We start from the raw sequence: 23,944 nt of genomic DNA, 5'->3' as shown, positions 1-23,944 counted from the left end.
TATATGTTGCTGCATGGTCATTGTTCGTTAAATCCTCTCAACATTTGGGATAGGGAGGGTATTTATCTAACTGGTGAGTTATAATGAACTTGTAACCAGATCTGGCATTGAACACAAAATAAGTGATAGCTAGTGCAAAAAGCATAGCACATAGCTAGTGCAAAGATTAGTTATAATTATTATTTACATCAAATAATGCAAAGTAGTAAAATGACATGAAAATTATTATGCATACATTTGGTGACGGGGCATAACTAAAAAATATAGCAGAGATCATCCAACACTGGAAAGGTGATATGCTCGTGAAGTTTACAGTGTGAGTACAATCAGAAATAGCATATCAGTCCAACTATGATAACTGTGACTTCAAGAAAATAAACTTCGAGTATTTTTTTTACATATGTAATTGGAGCATATGAATAAGCCATGTAACAGCACATACTCATTTGAGTAGTTTTTACTAAATGTTGTATGTTTCCCCATCGGACTATTTTTCTTGTGGCACACAGGTCTAGCTTTTGGATTCTTCCAACATGTCGAGCTCGTACCGAAGCAGGTGAGGTGTAGATTTGATTTATGAATGGACAGTGGGCCATAATAACACATTCGAGGAAATGTCATGTACGTTTGTGGTTTTTGGCAATCTCTTGTGGTGCGTTCTCTGTAGCTAATTGTTCGTGTATTATGTGGTAGACTCCAAAAGCTCTGTAGGCTCACTTTAGCCAACTAGTTAGCTAACGTTAGCCCGATGTCTCGACGAAATGGGAAGACATCTGGTATCAATATCGATGAAGTGCTCGCTTCTCTGTACTGTACTACACTGCAGACAATATCACCCCCCATACCCTGCTTGAATGAAATAATTGTTTCGTATCTAGCTAACTATCTACTGTATGTGGATAAGAAACATTTTTGCTCAAGCGTAGACACAACTATCATGTTTGTCTATTTCAGTGACTAACTATTAATAGTTAGAATTAAAACTCGATACATTTAAACTGAAGGAACACTAAAGGGCCATTTATTTCGAGGTTTTCAATGAACTAGGTAGTGGCTAACGTTAAACTGTTGAGGAAGGACTGGGCTAAGAGAATGCAGAACTTGTACTACCTAATTCCTCAAATGCAATTATGCAACTTAGGTTACTAACATACCCACATTCTCCACTGATCAAGTTATCACGACAAACTGAGACCACTTTAGACTAGAGACAGTCAAACCTGTGTGTTGTATTCAACTTAATGTCAGCTATTGATAATCCACAAGACAAGGAGAAATACAGACTAGCCTAATCAAGGTACAATGTTGGTATGTTGCATTACATTTGACCTATACAATGCAAATGCTGACAGGACATCCCTTTCAATCCTTGTAAGACAGGGGCAGTTCAAGCAGGACACACTCATTTACTTGATTTGAATCTATTTAGGGGCCTGCTATTTGTGGCTAAATAAAACTGTTCATATGCCTACTATGGTAACCTATTTTCTGTGATGGCTGAAATGTTGTCAAACTCAGGCTAGTAATTATAAAGTTTCCCTTGCTTTTAGGCTACTATTCACTTTTTTGCTTTTGGACTTTCTTGTTCCAGGAAAATAATGGATCCAACGTTATGATAATAGATCCAATGTTATGATGGGCAACCCACTTTAGGGTTTAATTGTGACAGCAAAGCACTTTTGCCAAGTATTGAAGTTAGTGATCTGAGGTCAGGACTGGTGTCTCGTGAGGGCTGTTGCTTGATAATAAACAAATTAACTGTATTTCTCTTTGAATAGCGCCGAGCAACTTTGCTGATTGTCTGCAGTTTTAGAGGGAGCCATGACAAACAGGATGTAGCCGTCCAGGAAAAAGATAAATAGCTATTACAGGAGAAAGGCATACTAGATTGAAATCATAGTTTTTGCTTTGGTTCTCTTCAGTAGGTTAGAACAAAATCAGAACATCACATATATAGCTAGGCTAAGTAGGATGGACACAACTCTCTGATGTTGTATAGCCAACCCTGTCAGTTCTACATGCACCTCTTTCTATAAATCAAATCAAATCAAATTTTATTAGTCACATACACATGGTTAGCAGATGTTAATGCGAGTGTAGCGAAATGCTTGTGCTTCTAGTTCCGACAATGCAGTAATAACCAACAAGTAATCTAACCTAACAATTCCACAACTACTACCTTATACACACACACAAGTGTAAAGGGATAAAGAATATGTACATAAAGATATATGAATGAGTGGTGGTACAGAACGGCATGGCAAGATGCAGTAGATGGTATAGAGTACGGTATATACATATGAGATGAGTACTGTAGGGTATGTAAACATAAAGTGGCATAGTTTAAAGTGGCTAGTGGTACATGTATTACATAAGATGGCAAGATGCAGTAGATGGTATAGAGTACGGTATATACATATGAGATGGGTAATGTAGGGTATGTAAACATTATATTAAGTGGCATTGTTTAAAGTGGCTAGTGGTACATTTTTACATAATTTCCATCAATTCCCATTTTTAAAGTGGCTGGAGTTGAGTCAGTATGTTGGCAGCGGCCGCTAAATGTTAGTGGTGGCTGTTTAACAGTCTGATGGCCTTGAGATAGAAGCTGTTTTTCAGTCTCTCGGTCCCTGCTTTGATGCACCTGTACTGACCTCGCCTTCTGGATGATAGCGGGGTGAACAGGCAGTGGCTTGGGTGGTTGTTGTCCTTGATGATCTTTATGGCCTTCCTGTGACATCGGGTGGTGTAGGTGTCCTGGAGGGCAGGTAGTTTGCCCCCGGTGGTGCGTTCTGCAGACCTCACTACCCTCTGGAGAGCCTTACGGTTGTGGGCGGAGCAGTTGCCGTACCAGGCGGTGATACAGCCCGACAGGATGCTCTCGATTGTGCATCTGTAGAAGTTTGTGAGTGCTTTTGGTGACAAGCCGAATTTCTTCAGCCTCCTGAGGTTGAAGAGGCGCTGCTGCGCCTTCTTCACAACGCTGTCTGTGTGGGTGGACCAATTCAATTTGTCCGTGATGTGTACACCGAGGAACTTAAAACTTTCCACCTTCTCCACTACTGACCCGTCGATGTGGATAGGGGGGTGCTCCCTCTGCTGTTTCCTGAAGTCCACAATCATCTCCTTTGTTTTGTTGACGTTGAGTGTGAGGTTATTTTCCTGACACCACACTCCGAGGGCCCTCACCTCCTCCCTGTAGGCCGTCTCGTCGTTGTTGGTAATCAAGCCTACCACTGTAGTGTCATCCGCAAACTTGATGATTGAGTTGGAGGCGTGCATGGCCACGCAGTCGTGGGTGAACAGGGAGTACAGGAGAGGGCTCAGAACGCACCCTTGTGGGGCCCCAGTGTTGAGGATCAGCGGGGTGGAGATGTTGTTACCTACCCTCACCACCTGGGGGCGGCCCGTCAGGAAGTCCAGGACCCAGTTGCACAGGGCGGGGTCGAGACCCAGGGTCTCGAGCTTGATGACGAGTTTGGAGGGTACTATGGTGTTAAATGCTGAGCTGTAATCGATGAACAGCATTCTCACATGGGTATTCCTCTTGTCCAGATGGGTTAGGGCAGTGTGCAGTGTGGTTGCGATTGCGTCGTCTGTGGACCTATTGGGTCGGTAAGCAAATTGGAGTGGGTCTAGGGTGTCCGGTAGGGTGGAGGTGATATGGTCCTTGACTAGTCTCTCAAAGCACTTCATGATGACGGAAGTGAGTGCTACGGGGCGGTAGTCGTTTAGCTCAGTTACCTTAGCTTTCTTGGGAACAGGAACAATGGTGGCCCTCTTGAAGCATGTGGGAACAGCAGACTGGGCTAAGGATTGATTGAATATGTCCGTAAACACACCAGCCAGCTGGTCTGCGCATGCTCTGAGGACGCGGCTGGGAATGCCGTCTGGGCCTGCAGCCTTGCGAGGGTTAACACGTTTAAATGTTTTACTCACCTCGGCTGCAGTGAAGGAGAGCCCGCAGGTTTTGGTAGGGGGCCGTGTCAGTGGCACTGTATTGTCCTCAAAGCGGGCAAAAAAGTTGTTTAGCCTGTCTGGGAGCAAGACATCCTGGTCCGCGACGGGGCTGGTTTTCTTTTTGTAATCCGTGATTGACTGTAGACCCTGCCACATACCTCTTGTGTCTGAGCTGTTGAATTGCGACTCGATTTTGTCTCTGTACTGGGACTTAGCCTGTTTGATTGCCTTGCGGAGAGAATAGCTACACTGTTTGTATTCGGTCATGCTTCCGGTCACCTTGCCCTGGTTAAAAGCAGTGGTTCGCGCTTTCAGTTTCACGCGAATGCTGCCGTCAATCCACGGTTTCTGGTTTGGGAATGTTTTAATCGTTGCTGTGGGTACGACATCGTCAATGCACTTCCTAATGAACTCGCTCACCGAATCAGCATATTCGTCAATATTGTTGTTGGACGCAATGCGGAACATATTCCAATCCGCGTGATCGAAGCAGTCTTGAAGCGTGGATTCAGATTGGTCGGACCAGCGTTGAACAGACCTGAGCGCGGGAGCTTGTTGTTTTAGTTTCTGTTTGTAGGCTGGAATCAACAAAATGGAGTCGTGGTCAGCTTTTCCGAAAGGGGGGCGGGGGAGGGCCTTATATGCGTCGCGGAAATTAGTATAACAATGATCTAGGGTTTTCCCAGCCCTGGTAGCACAATCGATATGCTGATAGAATTTAGGGAGTTTTGTTTTTAGATTAGCCTTGTTAAAATCCCCAGCTACGATGAATGCAGCCTCAGGGTGTGTGGTTTCCAGTTTACAAAGAGTCAGATAAAGTTCGTTCAGGGCCATCGATGTGTCTGCTTGGGGGGGAATATATACGGCTGTGATTATGATTGAAGAGAATTCCCTTGGTAGATAATGCGGTCGACATTTGATTGTGAGGAGTTCTAGATCAGGTGAACAGAATGACTTGAGTTCCTGTGTGTTGTTATGATGATCACACCACGTCTCGTTAATCATAAGGCATACCCCCCCGCCCCTCTTCTTACCAGAAAGATGTTTGTTTCTGTCGGCGCGATGCATGAAGAAACCAGCTGGCTGCACCGACTCCGTTAGCGTCTCTTGAGTTAGCCATGTTTCCGTGAAGCAGAGCACGTTGCAATCCCTGATGTCTCTCTGGAATGCTACCCGTGCTCGGATTTCATCAACCTTATTGTCAAGAGACTGGACATTGGCGAGTAGTATGCTAGGGAGTGGAGCGCGATGTGCCCGTCTCCGAAGCCTGACCACGAGACCGCCTCGTTTGCCCCTTTTACGGCGTCGCACAGGGTCGCCGGCTGGGATCAGATCCATTGTATTGGGTGGAAGGCAAAACACTGGATCCGTTTCGGGAAAGTCATATTCCTGGTAAGAACGATGATGAGTTGACGTTAATCGTATATTCAGTAGTTCCTCCCGACTGTATGTAATGAAACCTAAGATTACCTGGGGTACCGATGTAAGAAATAACACATAAAAAAGCAAAATACTGCATATTTTCCAAGGAACGCGAAGCGAGGCGGCCATCTCTTTCCGGCGCCCAGTAGAGAGAACGAGCGTTCAGCTTTAGCCAAAGCCCTGCTGTATAGCCTAAGCCTTTAATACTTTTGGGCTAAATCACAACAATCAATAAACCCCAATCTATTTTGATTTCTTCTGGGAGAATCAATGCTTATTTTCCTGTTAGTGGTAATGTGGCCAAGGCTTTCGACTCTGTCAATCACCACATTCTTATTGGCAGACTCGACAGCCTTGGTTTCTCAAATGATTGCCTCGCCTGGTTTACCAACTACTTCTCTGATCAAGTTCAGTGTGTCAAATCGGAGGGCCTGTTGGCCGGACCTCTGGCAGTCTCTATGGGGGTGCCACAGGGTTCAATCCTCGGGACGACTCTTTTCTCTGTATACATCAATGATGTTGCTCTTGCTGCTGGTGATTCTTTGATACACCTCTACGCAGACGACACCATTCTGTATACTTCTGGCCCCTCTTTGGACATTGTGTTAACTAACCTCCAGACAAGCTTCAATGCCATACAACTCTCCTTCCGTGGCCTCCAACTGCTCTTAAATGCAAGTAAAACTAAATGCATGCTATTCAACCGATCACTGCCCGCACCTACTCGCCCGTCCAGCATCACTACTCTGGACGGCTCTGACTTAGAATACGTGGACAACTACAAATACCTAGGTGTCTGGTTAGACTGTAACTCTCCTTCCAGACTCACATTAAGCATCTCCAATCCAAAATTAAATCTAGAATCGGCTTCCTATATCGCAACAAAGCATCCTTCACTCATGCTGCCAAACATACCCTCGTAAAACTGACCATCCTACCGATCCTCGACTTCGGTGATGTCATCTATAAAATAGCCTCCAACACTCTACTCAACAAACTGTATGTAGTCTATCACAGTGCCATCTGTTTTGTCACCAAAGCCCCATACACTACCCACCATTGCCACCTGTACGCTCTCGTTGGTTGGCCCTCGCTTCACACTCGTGGCCAAACCCACTCACTGGCTACAGGTTATCTACAAGTCTCTGCTAGGTAAAGCCCCGCCTTATCTCAGCTCACTGGTCACCATAGCAGCACCCACTCGTAGCACGCGCTCCAGCAGGTATATCTCACTGGTCACCCCCAAAGCCAATTCCTCCTTTGGTCGTCTTTCCTTCCAGTTCTCTGCTGCCAATGACTGGAACGAACTGCAAAAATCTCTGAAGCTGGAAACACTTATCTCCCTCACTAGCTTTAAGCACCAGCTGTCAGAGCAGCTCACAGATCATCTATAATTTAGCCCAAACAACTACCTCTTCCCCTACTGTATTTATTTATTTATTTTGCTCCTTTGCACCCCATTATTTATATTTCTACTTTGCACATTCTTCCACTGCAAATCTACCATTCCAGTGTTTTACTTGCTATATTGTATTTACCTCGCCACCATGGGCTTTTTTTTTGTTGCCTTTACCTCCCTTATCTCACCTCATTTGCTCACATTGTATATAGACTTATTTTTGTACTGTATTATTGACTGTATGTGTTGTTTATTCCGTGTGTAACTGTGTTGTTGTATGTGTCGAATTGCTATGCTTTATCTTGGCCAGGCCGCAGTTGCAAATGAGAACTTGTTCTCAACTAGCCTACCTGGTTAAATAGAGGTAAAATAAAAATAAAAAATTTAATCCTAACCACCACACCAATGGGTCCTGTGATTTGGCTTGATTGTCAGCTGATCATGACAGGAGGACAGACAGTCCGCATTGATCATGAGTTCACATAGGTATCACTGTACCCATGCAGTACAGCTGTCAGGAGGATGTTTGCACGTATAAGCTAGTGGCGGTACTGTATATCTAATGAGTAATTCAAGTGTTACAAACCATTAAAGGGGCATTCTGCCAAAGTCCCTCCATTTAATATGCTTTTTTGTACCATAAGAACAGTTGGAGCAGGTTGTATTGGTAAATTTGCATTTCAAAGACTGTTACCGTAGCAGCTGTCTGAGGTGGAAGTTGGACAAATCAATTATGTTGTACTGGGGGTCTATGGCTATTGGTACCAAGTTAGTGGGGAGTGGCAATTGGTCAGAACCCCCTCCTTTTCTAGCCACATTAATGGCCACATGAATGACGCCCCAGGGAATGTATAAGGTAAACACATGGAACTGTGCAGCCCTGTGTAGATTGCATCTTTCCTTCTCATAGATAAATAATCATATGAGTCTACCCACCTACAACACCCTCTCCTGTTTGTCAGTCTGCTACATGTGCATAATCTGAATGAGGCATTATGGGAATGTGTCCCTCCTTATTCTTCATGGGAGACATTAAGCCATGTCTGTATATTTTAAGATTTACATGAATGCAGCACACAGTATGCTTCTTACACCACAGCCTATATTGATGTTATTTTTCCCTTTCTTGTACAATTAAAGGATCCAGGAATTCAAGGTGGCCTTGAGTGAAGAGAAGCTAGACTTGAATGCACTCCGGGAACTTTGCTTCAGCGGTGAGAAAAAACTTTGCTTTAATCTCTAGAATGTAATTTTTTCATGTGTTTTTACTAAGTTTATGTTATTATGTCTCCATATTTCACTTTATCTTGTCCTGTATTCATCTTTTTTTTGTCATTCCTCCTTCTCTCCTCCACCCTCCTATCTCTCTCTCAGGTATCCCATTTGAAGGAGGCATCCGTGCACTTTGCTGGAAAGTGAGTTGCTCCACCCCTTTTAATAGACATCTACAGTATGTAGCATTAGTATTAGTTTCAGCCTGTTTTTCTAATCTTATCTGTGAGTGATTGGGATTCTTATTTCGGATGACTTGCTTCCATGTTTCCAGGTCCTTCTTAACTACCTGCCTCTGGACCAGACGATGTGGGACTCCTTTCTCAAAAAGCAGAGGTAAAAACGTCTCCAGTACTGGTGGACATCAATTATTTATCAACAGGAGGAGATTAATTGAAATGTTCAGAATAAGAAATATGTGCACTTGCAAGACCGGTTTGAAATAGTGCTGTGCGATATGGCCCAAAACTCATATTTGTACTTGTTTCAAACTTATGGAAGATTCACGATATACAGTGATTTCGGACAGTGTTCAGACCCCTTCCCGTTTCCCACATTTTGTTACGTTACAGCCTTATTCTTAAATGGATTAAATAAATACAAATCCTCACCAATCTACACAAAATACCCCATAATGACAAAGCGAAAACCTTAATTAAAAAAAAAAACTTTTTCCCAATTTATAAAAAATTAAACAGAAATGGCTTATTTACATAAGTGTTCAGACTCTTTGCTATGAGACTTGAAATTGAGCTCAGGTGCATCCTGTTTCCATTGATCATCCTTGAGATGTTTTTACAACTTGATTGGATTCCACCTGAGGTAAATTCAATTGATTGGACATGATTTGGAAAGGCACACACCTGTTTATATAGGGTCCCACAGTTGACAGTGCGTGTCAGAGCAAAAACCAAGCCACGAGGTCGAAGGAAATGCCCGGAGATCTCTGAGACAGGATTGTATCCAGGCACAGATCTGGGTAAGGGTACCAAGAAGGTCCCTAAGAACACAGCATTAAAAGCGAACTGAGCAATCGGGGGAGAAGGGCCTTGGTCAGGGAGGTGACCAAGAACCCGATGGTCACTCTGACAGAGCATCAGAGTTCCTCTGTGAAGATGGGAGAACCTTCCAGAAAGACAACCATCTCTGCAGCACTCCACCAATTAAGCCTTTATGGTAGAGTGGCCAGACGGAAGCCACTCCTCAGTAAAAGGCAAACCAAGATTGAACTCTTTGGCCTGAATGCAAAGTTTCACGTCTGGAGGAAACTTGGCACCATCCCTACGGGGAACCATGGGGGTGGCAGCATCATGCTTTGGGGATGTTTTTCAGCACCAGGGACTGGGAGACTACTCGGGATCAAGGGAAAGATGAATGGAGCAAAGTACAGAGAGATCCTTGATGAAAACCTGCTCCAGAGCACTCAGGACCTCAAACTGGGGTCAAAGGTTCACCTTCCAACAGGACAACAACACTAAGCACACTGCCAAGACAATGTAGGAGTGGCTTCGGGACAAGTCTCTAAATGTCCTTGAGTGGCCCAGCCAGAGCCCGGACTTGAACCCGATCGAACATTTCTGGAGAGACCGGAAAATACTTGTGCAGCAACACTCCCCATCCAACCTGACAGAGCTTGAGAGGATCTGCAGAGAAGAATGGGACAAACTCCCCAAATACAGGTGTGCCAAGCTTTTGGCGTCGTACAAATCAAATTGTATTGGTCACATATACATGGTTAGTAGATGTTAATGCGTGTGTAGCGAAATGCTTGTGCTTCTAGTTCCGACCGTGCAGTAATATCTAACAAGTAATCTATCAATTTCATAACAACTACCTCATACACACAAGTGTAAAGGAATTAATAAGAATATGTACATTAAATATATGGATGAGAGCTGGCCGTGCGGCATTGGCAAGGTGCAGTAGATGGTATAGAGTACAGTATATACATATGAGATGAGTAATGTAGGGTATGTAAACATTATATAAAGTGGCATTGTTTAAAGTGACTAGTGATACATTTATTACATCCAATTTTTAATTATTAAAGTGGCTAGAGATTTGAGTAAGTATGTTGGCAGCAGCCACTCAATGTTAGTGATGGCTGTTTAACAGTCTGATGGCCTTGAGATAGAAGCTGTTTTTCAGTCTCTCGGTCCCAGCTTTGATGCACCTGTACTGACCTCGCCTTCTGGATGATAGCGGGGTGAACAGGCAGTGGCTCGGGTGGTTGTTGTCCTTGATGGTCTTTTTGGCCTTCCAGTGACATTGGGTGCTGTAGGTGTCCTGGAGGGCAGGTAGTTGGCCCCCGGTGATGCGTTGTGCAGACCCCACTACCCTCTGGAGAGCCTTACGGTTGTGGGCGGTGCAGTTACCGTACCAGGTGGTGATACAGCCTGACAGGATGCTCTCGATTGTGCATCTGTAAAAGTTTGTGAGTGTTTTTGGTGACAAGCCGAATTTCTTCAGTCTCCTGAGGTTGAAGAGGCGCTGCTGCGCCTTCTTCACCACGCTGTCTGTGTGGGTGGACCATTTCAGTTTATCCGTGATGTGTACGCAGAGGAACTTAAAACTTTCCACCTTCCCCACTACTGCCCCGTCGATGTGGATAGGGGGTTGCTCCTCTGCTGTTTCCTGAAGTCCACGATCATCTCCTTTGTTTTGTTGACTTTGAGTGTGAGGTTATTTTCCTGACACCACACTCCGGGGTCCCTCACCTCCTCCCTATAGGCCTTCTCATCGTTGTTGGTAATCAAGCCTACCACTGTTGTGTTGTGTGTAAACTTGATGATTTGAGTTGGAGGCGTGCATGGCCACACAGTCATGGGTGAACAGGGAGTACAGGAGAGGGCTGAGAACACACGCTTGTGGGGCCCCAGCGTTCAGGATCAGCGGGGTGGAGATGTTGTGGGGGCGGCCTGTCAAAGTCCAGGAGCCAGTTGCACAGGGCGGGGTCGAGACCCAGGGTCTTGAGCTTAATGATGAGTTTGGAGGGTACCCAAGAAGACTTGAGGCTGTAATCGCCGGCATAGGTGCTTCAACAAAGTACTGAGTAACAACAACAATTGTAAAAAACTGTGTTTGCTTTGTCCTCATGGTATTGTGTGTAGATTTATGAGGGGAAAAAACAATTTAGTCCATTTTAGAATAAGGCTGTAACGTAACAAAATGTGGAAAAAGTCAAGGGGTCTGAATATTTTCTGAATGTATCTCAATTTACTTTTTTTCTCCTAATAAGCTTTGTTGTACAATTTAAGGTAAAATACACTGCATTTAAAACAGTCAGCAATAATCTAATGAATTCAGAGCTTGGTAAATTATACCTAGGCTGAATATATTCCTTCCACAACCATAAGACCCACTAATCATTACATTATTTTATCAAAATAGTTGTACTTGCTTTTTTTGTTGTTGCAATAATCACTGATCTGGCTTTCAGGTCTGTCTATTAAAATGCCCTTTTTGTTACAAATGTAACCAGAACCATGCATAATGAACAGTTGCTAATAATGCAGCAGGTGTTTTAGAAAATTATAAACAATCTCTCAAGCACAAGCCCATGTGATAGTGAGTAGCCAGCTAATATTTATATTTCAAATTTAGCCAACTTGGATCTAGGTATAATTAAGCTCTGAATTCCAGCTAACCAGGCAAAACAGTTGGACAGAAGGTTGTGTTCATAACTATACATCTCAAAGTGTTTAAAAGGATGCTAGCCTGTTCACTTTGTTCAGATGTTGAAATCAAGTGGCCTTCCTTAATTCTCAGAATGAGAACAAGTTGCCAATTACTTATAATTGTTTTATGCTTATTGCACATGTATAAAACACAGACTAAACAGCTAGTATAACAATCTTTATTTGACTAAAATGCTGCTAGCGATACATGGTACCGTAATGCGCACGCTCAACAAACTGAGCATACATTTTCCAGAATGAATATTCATTGGTACATCAATTTTAGTCGTTTCTGGTCTAAATTTGAGTAGTTGAAACATTAACAGGTGTGGTTCGAAAGGTTAAATTCTCCTCTATTATAGTAAAATAATGTCTCCATATGTTTTGGTGTCCATATGACCGATTTCTGTTGAACCAAACCTAAAATGCAAATAGCGTGTTGAAACGGTTTGTCAGAGAGGTGATCTCTCACCTTTGTTGAGTGTAGAGGGAGGGAATGGATGAAAGAGGCAAAATGAGAGGTTTCACTCTCGCAAAAATCTATCGCCTGCCTTCCCACCTTTGGAACAACGACTCCCATTGTTAGGGCGGAGACATGAGAATCCCGTCATTATATACAGATCTCTGGTGTAAATGGGTAGGTGCACAGAAAGACAAAATGAGAACAAGCGGTCATAAACGCTCATAAAACGAAAAATATGAAACTTGATTCAGGCATTTGGAAAATCGAATTAATTCGATATCTCCCAGCCCTAGTCTGAATGGTTAAAGAGAAAATGAAACCATCTCTAGATGTAGTGACTTTTGACTCAGTCCTTTGAGGCGTTTTTATATAGAGCATGAAAACATGAACTGATCAAGACTGAGCCACTTTGTATATCCTTCCATCTCAGCCTTTTAATCAATGACAGAATTATACCTTGGTAACTAACCAATTCTTGGTGAAGTATATCCCCCCTGTCTCACTGGAGTTTACTTTGGGAATCTTTTTTTAGATTTTACCAAGCATTCCTAGACACCAGCTGATTCATAATGGAACCTGGCCTATTAAAATATCATACTAGAACACAACACACCCGGCTCAGGACAGCTATATCGGGTCGGCTCTGGACAGGGGATACGGTGGTGGCGATTCTGCTTCTTCTATTGGCTCCCTCCTCACTGAATTATTGAAATCCTTTGACTGTTTGATTGAGCCTGCCTGGAATGCTTTGAATGGCCCCGTCCCGAAACGGCCCCAAGTCAATTCAGAATTCTGTTGGTATAAGAAATATGGCAGCATGTCCATGATGATGTCATTTTGCTGAGTCTAGTAAATTTCACTAAGTCTAATTGTCGGTCAAATTGAACTCCTGAAATGAAACCATTAGGATTAGCTGACCTCCGATAGTCCCTGACTCTTGCGTTAATCCACAGGCGTCGAGATACAACATTTTAGAACCTTGTTTAATTCTGTGCCCACAGGGAGGGTTATTCCCAGTTCCTGAAGGAGATGATTATCCAGCCCGGCATTGCTAAGGCCAACCTGGGCCTCTCCAGAGAGGACGTGACCATGGAGGACCACGTGAGTTCCTCCTCTCCCTCCTTCTTTACCCCCCCCAAAATAGACCAATTTCCTACTCTGATACACACCGCTTGGTTGTCTCGGCTAATACGCAGGAACTTTCACCGAATTTTCCCATACATTATTTTACCTTTTTTCTTTCTGACTTTCTTTCAATCTCTCAGCCTCTCAACCCCAGCCCAGAGAGCAAGTGGAACAACTACTTCAGAGACAACGAGGTGCTGCTGCAGATTGATAAAGATGTCAGGTAGGTAGCTTGGCAACAAGCTAGGCCCTTCTTTAGCTGACTGTGAAGTGAATATCTCCTTGTATTATAAGTAACTTGTCCTCCAGAGCAGTGGCGAGCATTAATGAATAGTCTATTAATGTATTCCAGTAGCCTGTCATGGAATACCATCTCTAAATAGGCAGAAGGTCAGCAGCAGTGGCTCTCTCTCATGGAAGGAAGTCTTCTATTCCACAAAGGAACAAAGAGGATTATAACTATTAAGTGCTAACTAACTAATGTATTTCTGTAATGGCAGGCGTCTGTACCCAGACATGGCCTTCTTCCAGTGGCCCACAGACTACCCCTGCCAGCTGATCCTGGACCCCCAGAATGACTATGAGACCCTCAGGTGCCGTGTGGAACAGACCACCCTCAAGGCCCAGACCGTGGACCGCAACCGCAGCGGGGTCACCAACGTGAGTCTGACCATCAGAGAGAGTGTGTGTGTCTGTTTCATTTGGCAGGTAGCCTAGCAGTTGAGCGTTGGTGCACTAACCGAAAGGTTACTGGTTCGAATCGCCGACTAGTTTAAATATCTGTCGACGTGTCCTTGAGCAAGGCACTTTACCCTAATAGCTCCGGTAAGTCGCTCTGGAAAAGAGCGTCAGCTAAATGACTAAAATGCAAAATGTGACGAGGAATACCTGTGTAAGAATGCTGTTTATCGACTACAGCTCAGCCTTCAACACCATAGTGCCCTCCGAGCTCATCACTAAACTCAGGGCCCTGTGTCTGAAACCCGCCCTGTGCAACGGTGTCCTAAATTTCCTGACGGGCCGACCCCTGGTGGTGAAGGTAAGCAACAACACCTCTGCTACGCTGATCCTCAAAACACTGATCCCCTCCTGTACTCCCTGTTCACCCACGACTGCGTGACCACGCACGCCTCCAACTGAATCATCAAGTTTGCTGACGACACAACGGTGTTAGACCTGATTACCAACAACGACGAGACGGCCTACAGGGAAGAGGGGATTGCCCTGGCAGAGTGTTGCCAGGAAAATAACCTCCCTCAACGTCAACAAAACGAAGGAGCTGATCCTGGACTACAAGAGACAACAGAGAGAGCACATCCACATCGACACGCCCCCATCCACATTGATGGTGCCCCAGTGGAGAGGGTCAAAAGCTTCAAGTTCCTCGGTGTGCACATCACTGAGGACCTCAAATGGTCAGATCACACCGACAGTGAAGAAATTCGGCTTTGCTCCTTAGACCCTCAGGAATTTCTACAGATGCACAATTGAGAGCATCCTGTCAGGCTGTATCACCGCCTGTTAGAGCAATTGCACCGTCCGCAACCGCAGGGCTCTCCAGAGGCTGGTGCAGTCAGCCCAACGCGTAACCTGGTGCACACTGCCTGCCCTCCAGGACATCTTCAGCACCCGGTGTCACAGGAAGGCCAAGAAGATCATCTAAGGACCTCAGCCACCCGAGCCACAGCCTGTCCACCCCGCTGACATCTAGAAGGTGGAGACAGTACTGGTGCATCAAAGCTGGGACCGAAAGACCGATAAACAGCTTTTATCTCAAAGCCATCAGACTGTTATACAGTCACCGCTAGACTGCCTCCGTCCAGTACCTTGCCCTCTGCCGGTAGCATACTCTTCCCGTTAGTCCCTGTCACTAGCCGGCTACCACCGGGTACTCTACCCTGCATCTTAGGGACTGCTGCCCTATGTACATATAGTCATTGAACACTGGTCACTTTAATAATGTTTACATACTATTTATACAGTATATCTACTGCTATTCAAAATATTTGATCATTAAAAAAAATTGATTATTGTGCTTGTTTGCATTGATTAATGCAAAGGAACTAGGAACATATGCATTACACTGCAACTGACATAACACCTGCTAAACTGTATATGCATCCAAGAATATTTGATTTGTCAATGCTTCCACTCCCATAGGCGGCAGGGTGACCTTGTTTAGGTAACAATAGGGAAAACACTATTCAGTTGGCAGTAGTGCTGACTCTACTACCCTGTGTTATGTTCATTCCCCCACCCTACTTTTCTGCTTTAAGTAATGCGGTCACGATGCACAAGCAGTGGTGAGTATGCAAGGTCTCGGCAAGTTTGGCAAGGGGGATACTACAAAGCAGGATCAATGAGTTGGCCAGCTAACTTGCCTAAATATTCTGAAATTATTTTTTATTTTTTAGAAAGTTGAGTTTGAAATGGGCATGGTGTAATTAACTCGAACAACACAAAACACATCTAAGTTTAGCTTTCTTAATGAACTAGAAAATCAATAGTTATTTCTGGTTGTTTATTGAAGTTAGCTGGCTAACTCATTGATTCTGCTTTGTAGTATACCCCTCTGATATTGGCTTGATAACCCTATTTGACTTATGGGTGTATTCGGCGTGTGTCCATTTCCATTCTATAACAATTAACTAGAATTTGAATTAGAATCTTTATGGATTCCCCTCCCCTCGCTTGGATTCCCCCAGTTTTTGGACTGGGCCTAACCCCCCCCTCTCTCCTACCCATTCTCCCCTCTCCTCGCTACACACCCTTTCCCCTCTTTACCTCCCCCCTCTTCAGGTGAGCTCCCCGGGCAAGGCCCTCAACCTGTACCCTTCCAACGAGTACGAGGTGCTGCCCAATGGCTGCGAGGCCCACTGGGAGGTGGTGGAGCGCATCCTGTTCATCTACGCTAAGCTCAACCCGGGCATCGCCTACGTGCAGGGCATGAACGAGGTGGTGGGACCCCTCTACTATACCTTCGCTACCGACCCCAACGACAAGTGGAGAGGTGGGTGGAGGTGTCTTGGGAGCAGAGTAGAAGATGCCTCTGTAGTGTAGATGGACTAATAAAGTACTATTCTGTTGTATTAATGGCAAATATCAGCTCTATTTGCTGCAACTTCTCTCTGATAGTCCCATTGCACTAGTCTCTGCATCAGAGTGCTAATGTTCTGTGATGGAATGGGTGTTCTGTGATGGAATGGGTGTTCTGTGATGGAATGGGTGTTCTGTGATGGAATGGATCAGGCTAACTGATTCAGCACTGCCAGCTAGAGGACAAATGAGGGACCCCCCCTTCTTCCCGATCACTTCTAATTCTCAGATATTTATTGCTTGACCTCCATTTAGAAGTATTTTATTGTCTGTCATATATAGACAGACAGACACAATTGACACTAGTTAGGGCACGATTGACTGATTGATTGACTGGTTTACTAATTGACCGTCCAACCAATCAGAGCACGCCGAGGCGGACACCTTCTTTTGTTTCACCAACTTGATGTCGGAGAACCGGGACATGTTCATCAAGAGTCTGGACGACTCACAGTGCGGCATCACCTACAAGATGGAGAGTGTCTACTCCATGCTCAAGGAGAAGGACATGGAGCTCTACATTAAACTGGTGAGCGAGGGACTCCTGGGCCCAGTCCCAAAGCCATCCCTATGCACTTTCCCTGGGCCCTTGTTGAGTCGTCTTCACGGCTCTGAAAGGATACAAGTTCATAGGGATATGGGGGGGAGTGGTATAGGGGGGTTACACATTTGATCTGTTTACCTATTCATTTTCCCCATGCACCTCCTAATCAAAACCAACACTTCATTTGATGAATTCATTTAGGGGGATAATGTTATGATGTTTGTAGTTATTATGGAGGCTAGTTCAATCTTTCAACCCCCTAACTCCCTTCTCTTTAACAGCAGGAGCAGAACATCAAGCCTCAGTACTTCACCTTCCGCTGGCTGACCCTGCTGCTGTCTCAGGAGTTCCTCCTGCCCGACGTCATCCGCATCTGGGACACGCTCTTTTCCGACCAGGACCGCTTCAACTTCCTCATCCTGGTCTGCTGCGCCATGCTCGTGTGAGTTCCCGTATGTCCTCCCTAGCCACGAACCACAGCCCTCTGGGCTGGAACACCCCTAATCCCAGATTGACCCCAGCCCCAATTCCCCAAGTCTGTTGAATTGAACATGGACAAGAATGCAATGCAATTCCAGAATTCACTTGAATTAGGGTGGAATTGGACAGTAGTAAGATACGTTTCTGCATCTTACCATATGATATGCATTGTTTGTTATTTCTGTTCTGATTAGCATGCCTGTCCTGTGTGGTTTCAGACTGATTCGAGATCAGTTGCTGGCGGGAGACTTCACGATCAACATGAGACTGCTGCAGGTAAGACCATCTGAAAGGATCTATTCAAATACAGTGGGGCCAATGTAGGTAATGTTTTAGGCGACTAAGGTGTTTTTACTTGACGTTTTAGCTGATTGTCTCTGGTCTTCTTCAGGACTACCCCATCTCAGATGTTCACACCATCCTGGCCAAGGCCAAGGAGCTTCAGGATGGGTCATAGCCACCCCTACCTCCCGGAGGATGCACCATTAAACTGATAACCCTGGGCACAACAAAGGAGGGAGAGGAAGACACCTGGCGCCGGGTTGGTGCAAGGTTGGTCGGAGAAACCAAACTCAGTACTTAGGCTTGTCGTCTCACTCTCACGGCCTGACAGTTTTTCCACTGGGAGGGTGTGTGGCCTCAAGCTATTTATTTTTGCACTGAACACTTGAAAAGAAGTGTACAAATCTGCATATATGAAGCAGAGAAACCACAGTAACGATTACAACAGAAGTATCATTATAAAGTCTGCCAGGGCTAATATAACACTCCCAGGGTTTTTTTCAGGGTGTTTCTTTTTAGTGGGTTGGGAATAACTTTTTTTTTTACTGTCTTAAGTTAAGTCTTTTTTTATCATTAAGATGAAATATAATACTACCTTGTAAAGACTAACCACAACAACAACAACAAAAAATGTTGCCACAGGGTTTGCTTTAAAGTATAGATTGTTATGACATTGGGCCTCAACGCAAGCATCCTCTCTCCGTTTTCATGACCGTGCTCAGATATTTACTCTACGCACATGAGCTACACGTCGACAGTTTATAGCTGGTTGTAACATGATTTCGTGTCTATGGAATCGCCAATATTAATGTATGTTTGCTGTCAAACCAATGGGATGTGAAACTTGTTTTATAATTTTTTGGGTGTGTCATGTAGCAGAAGCTCTTATCCAGAGCGACTTACAGGTGCAATTAGGGTTAAGTGCCTTGCTCAAGGGCACATCGGCAGATGTATCACCTAGTCGGCTTCTGAATTCGAACCAGCGACCTTTCGGTTACTGTCCTAACGCTCTTAACCACTAGGCTACTTGCCGTCCAACCCACTAACCTAACTGAAATTGATACATTGATGACGATGATAAGGTTGCTTTTGATGTGAGGGCATTACTAAGCAAACAAAACAAATCAATTCAATTGGGCATTCATTTTTTAATAATATATTTTGACCTATCTCTGTTGGCATTGAGTGGCCAGAATAAACCAGAATACATTAAACATGAATGACATCTGGTAAATGAAGCATAACACATTTTGCTCTGCATACTGTAAGATTATTACAGAGAACAAATGATTGATAATAGTAGCTGAGTATTTATCATGGATAAATGACTGACATTGAAAGGCTATGATGATAACATTTATGTATTCACATAATGGAGTTGACAGTTAAGAGTTGAAAAATAACAGAGTTGATTACTTAAAATCACTATGATTGAATGTTATAGATTTTTTTTTTTTTTACGCTAACACTTACCACAAAGCTAAGACACCCTTGAAATGTATTTACCTTTTCAAACAGTTGGACCTGCATAATAATGTGATACTTTAAAGTACACAGATAATGACTTGCTTTGTTTTCATCAATATTGTGAGAATGATACAACAGTTACCTTTTTACTGTTTGCGTTTCAGTTTTATTAGCATTCCCTAGAAATTCCAAGTATCACCATCCCTTTCAGTGGCAAGATGGTATCAGTCTACATTCTAACACTATTTCAGTGGCAAGATGGTATCAGTCTACATTCTTTTCTTTTTTTTTTTATATATCTTTTTCTCCCCAATTTCATGGTCTCCAATTGTCTCATAGCTGCAACTCCCGTACAGTCTCGGGAGAGGCGAAGGTCGAGAGCCGTGCGTCCCCCGAAACACAACCCAACCAACTACTTCTTGACACAATGCTCACTTAACCCAGAAGCCATCAGCACCAATGTGTCGGAGGAAATACTGTACACCTGGCGACCGTGCACTGTGCCCGGCCCGCCAAAGGAGTCGCTAGTGCGCGATTGGACAAGGACATCCCTGCAGGCCAAACCCTCCCCTAACCCGGACGACGCTGGGCCAATTGTGCGCCACCCCATGGGTCTCCCAGGACGCTGCCGGCTGCGACAGAGCCTGGACTCAAACCCAGAATCTCTAGTGGCACAGCTACTGTTGCACTGCGATGCAGTGTCTTAGACCACTGCGCCACTCGCGAGGCTTCAGTCTACATTCTAACACTATTTCAGTAGCAAGATGGTATTAGTCTACATTCTAACACTATTTCAGTAGCAAGATGGTATTAGTCTACATTCTAACACTATTTCAGTAACAAGATGGTATCTTCCTACTGAAAAATTGCTTAGACAGGAATTGGTACAAATTGACAGTCTGTGACTAGCGATGGTTCAATGTGGCTTTATTGTACTAAAGTGAGGTAGTAAGAGATACTGTGCTGAGTATTTTGACACACTCTGAATGAAATGGGAACACTCCTAGTTCAAACAACTTGGCTTGGTCGATCAGTGTGTCTATAATCATGTCTTGATCTTAAAGGCCCAGTGCAGTCAAAAACTTGATTTGCCTGTGTTTTATATATATTTCCACACCGAGGTTGGATTCATACTGACATTGTGAAAATTATGATAATGCCCTTTTAGTGTAAGAGCTGTTTGAAAATACTTCCTGAAATTTCAGCTTGTTTTGGTGTGAGGGAGTTTTGGCCTTCCATGGTGACATCACCATGTGGTGAATTGGTTAATAGACCAATAAGAAAGATTTCCAAACCTCTCTGCCAATAACAACTAGTTTTCAGTTCCCCCTCCCTAGTCAGAAGACTCCCTGACAGTCTTAGTCAAATTCTTGCTTGAGAAATTGCCCTTTGCTAAGAAACTATTTTTTTCTTTTTGACCATTTTATTTTAAAACAATCACAGTAAGGTACTTAATTGTTACCTAGAAATTATTTGATACTGATGTGGGGGGGACAAAAAAACAGCTGCATTGAACCTTTAATAAATGTATATAAACAGTGAAAAATTCCCCCTTGAAGGTTCAGTAATGACAAAGAAGGAAAATCTTGTCTTCCTGTGATTCACAAACGTTTGTTGTCAATGATGAATGGTTTATGGTTCTCTAACATTTTCTCATTCTTGTCTTGCTCTATCACAATTTTTTTCCTTTCCTTTTTTCATTTTCCATTTTTACATGGCTCTTGCCTTTCTCCCACCTCTTCCTCCCCTCCTTGCCCTGTGATTTTGAGGGCTTGTCCAGGATAGGGCTAGCAGCAAGACAGTAGGCCCCGTGCCACAGTCAGCCTGCCAACCGCCATGCACTGCCATTCTCCCTCTTATCATATCGCTCTGTTACTCATCCAGCAGACATTCAATTTTTGGACCACAAACTATCTGTTTTACAGCTATATTGAGACTGTTTTAGAAAGCAGCTCACTGCCTCTGGTCTCTCATCTCTGCCAACCATTTGACGGTAGACAGCAAATCCTATGTGGCAAAAAGCTACTATAATTGTGGACTTGAGAATAACAGGGCTAGATAGGGAGAATGCATAGTCATCATGAAATATAATAATATATTTTGTAATCCTGCATGTCGATGGCTTTTTCTGTAACATTTTTCCTCCGTTGAATTTAACATGGCTGAACAGTCTTTTGTCGTTGTCTGTTTGTTACTCGCACCACATTGTCCTTGGTGTCAGAGGAATGTTTGTCATGCCACTGCTACACAGGGCAACAATGTAAATTGTCCAGCGTGTTGTGCTCTGATTTGACATATCCTTCATTGTCTTAAAATGTGGAAGGACAACATTGCATTGTTGCCAGTGGCGATTATATAAATCTGTATAGTGATTACATCAGGAATTTGACAATGCGACGTGTAGCCATATTCTCTAAGGGTTCTTCTTTGTGTATTTTCAGGCCCTTTTATAATAAATGCCAAGTGCGCAACAAGTACAGTTTTTACTTTACACCCTTTCCCCGTGTTGCTTTCCCTCATTTCTCCCATTCTTCTCTCTTCCTCTTTCTGTCCATCTCTCTCCCTTCTGTCCAACTCTCTCTTTCCACTCTCACGTTCTCCACCCCCTCAGTGCTGTGGTTTAATGTGGCCAGCAGTGTGGGGTTATTAGTAACACATGGGGGTGTTTCCTCCATCCATATTGGTTTTGTAAGGTGAGGTCACCAATGGCTCTGCATCTGATGAAAAGGGAGCGGAGCACGCTGGCAGAAGAAACATGTGGGGGCGTGAAGCGGTGTAAGAGGGGAGAGAATGGGACGCAGGCTCTTCGCTGCAGAGCTCTGAAGTCTGTAGGCTAGGCCAGGAAGAAAAACAATATTTTGAAAAGTATTAAAAGATTTATGAGGTTTATATTGGCTACACCCACCACAAAGATGGTGTCGTTGTTTAGCAGACAAGTGGGTTAAGTAAAGCAGAACAATAGTAGTCCCACCATTTTCAAAGTTGATTTTGATTTGCTTTCGCAAAATAAAATAAAGGCATGTGAACTTGGTCCATCTGGTTCTTGGTAATGGGCATCATAGCGAATTTGTAGACAACTGACAGGTCAGAAAGTTCAGCTTCTCTCGTGGTAACTCTCTAAAATCCTTTACATGAGAGACATGCTACCAGTCAAACGGTTTCCGGTGGAAAACTGTAGAAACAGTATTTTTGTTTACAGTCATGATGATTCTGATTGGTTGACTGACTGGGGACAAAATGGTCGCTCCTCTCATCCAACAACCATATTTATCAGAGTGCATTGTGGGTAGTTGGTGACCGAGGTGAGTAGCAGCATGGGGTTGTAGCATGTGTCCACTTGCCTGGCACAGCAAGGTTTCTGATACAAACTGCTTCCTCTCACCCCTTCTGTTTAATATCTTGTGAAATAGGAGGGAAAAGAGAGGTGTCATGTTTAGATCGATTGTCTGTGCTTTAAGGGCTCTTAGCCAAGGGAGACTTAATCCCAACTGCATCTTCCCTGGTGAATTTGAGGGACTGGCTGAGTTCCAAAGCTTCTAAATCACTTCCTTTCCATGTGATGTCTCCTTCCTCTCCTTAAAGGAAAATTCCACCACGAAACTATATTTTGGTATTTGTTTCATTAGTCCATTTTTGATATAGTCCTAAAAATGTTTTGCATGTCAGCAATCAAGTTTTCAAGATGTATAACTTTCAATATACAGAAATACAGCTGGTATGATAAAGGCATCACACCGGCTGTATTTTAAAAGTTATATATTTTGAAAACTTGATTGCTGACATGCAAAACATGCTAGCGCCTTGCCCTAGCGCCGACCTCGTGTTCACAGAGCTGAAAGGACAAAACCATGAATTCCAATTTAATTCACTCAATTCAGGTCATAAATTGACCTCAAACCCCTAGTAGGGAGTGCTCTACAAATCTGTAAAGGTGTAGCAGTACTTTTTGTTGTTGCTTTTTTCACTCATCTCATGTGCCTGAACAACAAATGCAAGAAAGAATGATTTGTCTTTTTTGTTTACATTTTGCTGTATTTTTGGGTGGGGGGGGGTTTATGTGGGGGGGTTTTGGATTAGCTTTTGCAGAGGCAGCAGCTATTCATCCTGGGTCCACAAAAAACATGACAAGTAACAAAACACTGATAGACAAGGACAGTCACACAAGGGTGGGATGGCGAGAAAGCGAGTCAGAATGAATGTCTAGCAGATAAATAACTTTTCTCCTAACTTATTATATATTTGTGTGGCGGGAAACACCAGTCTCTGGTTATTTACATCAATCTTTACTCTGTCTCTTTCTAATGATTATCTTATTGCTACTATGTAACATTTGTATTGCTACCATGTTAAAAAATATTAACCATGGCCAGCATTGGTCTAAGGGATGTTGTAAACTGAAGTAGCTTTTTCAAGCTGGGATAGGAAGCGTCCACATCTGATAAGTTATTTTTCATGTGTACTCTGCTCTATGTATTTTCATCTGAAACAGTTGAACTCTTTATGAACCGTGTGTGTTTGTTCGTATGCATAAGTGTATGCTGTGTGTGTATGCGTGTCTGTCTGTATGACACTCTTCTCTTGTTTTTTTGCATGACTACGTTTTTGTATTGGTATATACAGTATCTTAGTATTGGAGTTCTATACTGGTTTTTACAGTGTTTGCAACTGCACAATAAATATTTCAATGGTGGTTTAAATCAAATAATTGTGAGATTCTGTCAATTGTATTGGACGTTTTCACTATTTATGTTCTGCTT

At 43.6% G+C, this 23,944-nt stretch overlaps 1 protein-coding gene across 2 annotated transcripts; it reads left to right on the top strand.

The window, feature by feature from the left end:
* Window positions 1-490: 490 nt before the first annotated feature.
* LOC139544567 (TBC1 domain family member 13-like) lies at window positions 491-23,889 on the top strand. 2 transcript variants are annotated; one of them, XM_071351848.1, is made up of 12 exons: window positions 491-556; window positions 7,922-7,995; window positions 8,156-8,196; window positions 8,328-8,389; window positions 13,195-13,294; window positions 13,459-13,541; window positions 13,819-13,978; window positions 16,118-16,328; window positions 16,780-16,943; window positions 17,243-17,400; window positions 17,633-17,714; window positions 17,830-23,889. In XM_071351848.1, the coding sequence occupies exons 1-12, from the start codon at window positions 534-536 to the stop codon at window positions 17,893-17,895; spliced, it is 1,224 nt and encodes a 407-aa protein (XP_071207949.1). In that variant the 5' UTR covers window positions 491-533; the 3' UTR covers window positions 17,896-23,889. The 2 variants fall into 2 exon arrangements, with proteins under 2 accessions (XP_071207949.1, XP_071207948.1); XM_071351847.1 differs by having other exon boundaries at window positions 17,240-17,400.
* The last annotated feature ends 55 nt before the right edge of the window (window positions 23,890-23,944 follow it).

This window comes from Salvelinus alpinus, chromosome 18 (assembly GCF_045679555.1).
Source record: "Salvelinus alpinus chromosome 18, SLU_Salpinus.1, whole genome shotgun sequence".
Classification (NCBI taxonomy): Eukaryota; Metazoa; Chordata; class Actinopteri; order Salmoniformes; family Salmonidae; genus Salvelinus; species Salvelinus alpinus.
The sequence above is the reverse complement of the archived record's forward strand: the minus strand, read 5'-3'. Positions and strand labels throughout refer to the sequence as shown.

What these genes read in the sequence shown, in the direction of transcription:
- LOC139544567 (XM_071351847.1), top strand. Translation starts at nt 534, where the DNA reads ATGTCGAGCTCGTACCGAAGCAG. An exon ending in CAGATTGATAAAGATGTCAG is followed by an intron (nt 13,542 to 13,818) that starts GTAGGTAGCTTG and finishes CTGTAATGGCAG; the next exon opens with GCGTCTGTACCCAGACATGG. An exon ending in ACCGCAGCGGGGTCACCAAC is followed by an intron (nt 13,979 to 16,117) that starts GTGAGTCTGACC and finishes CCCCCTCTTCAG; the next exon opens with GTGAGCTCCCCGGGCAAGGC.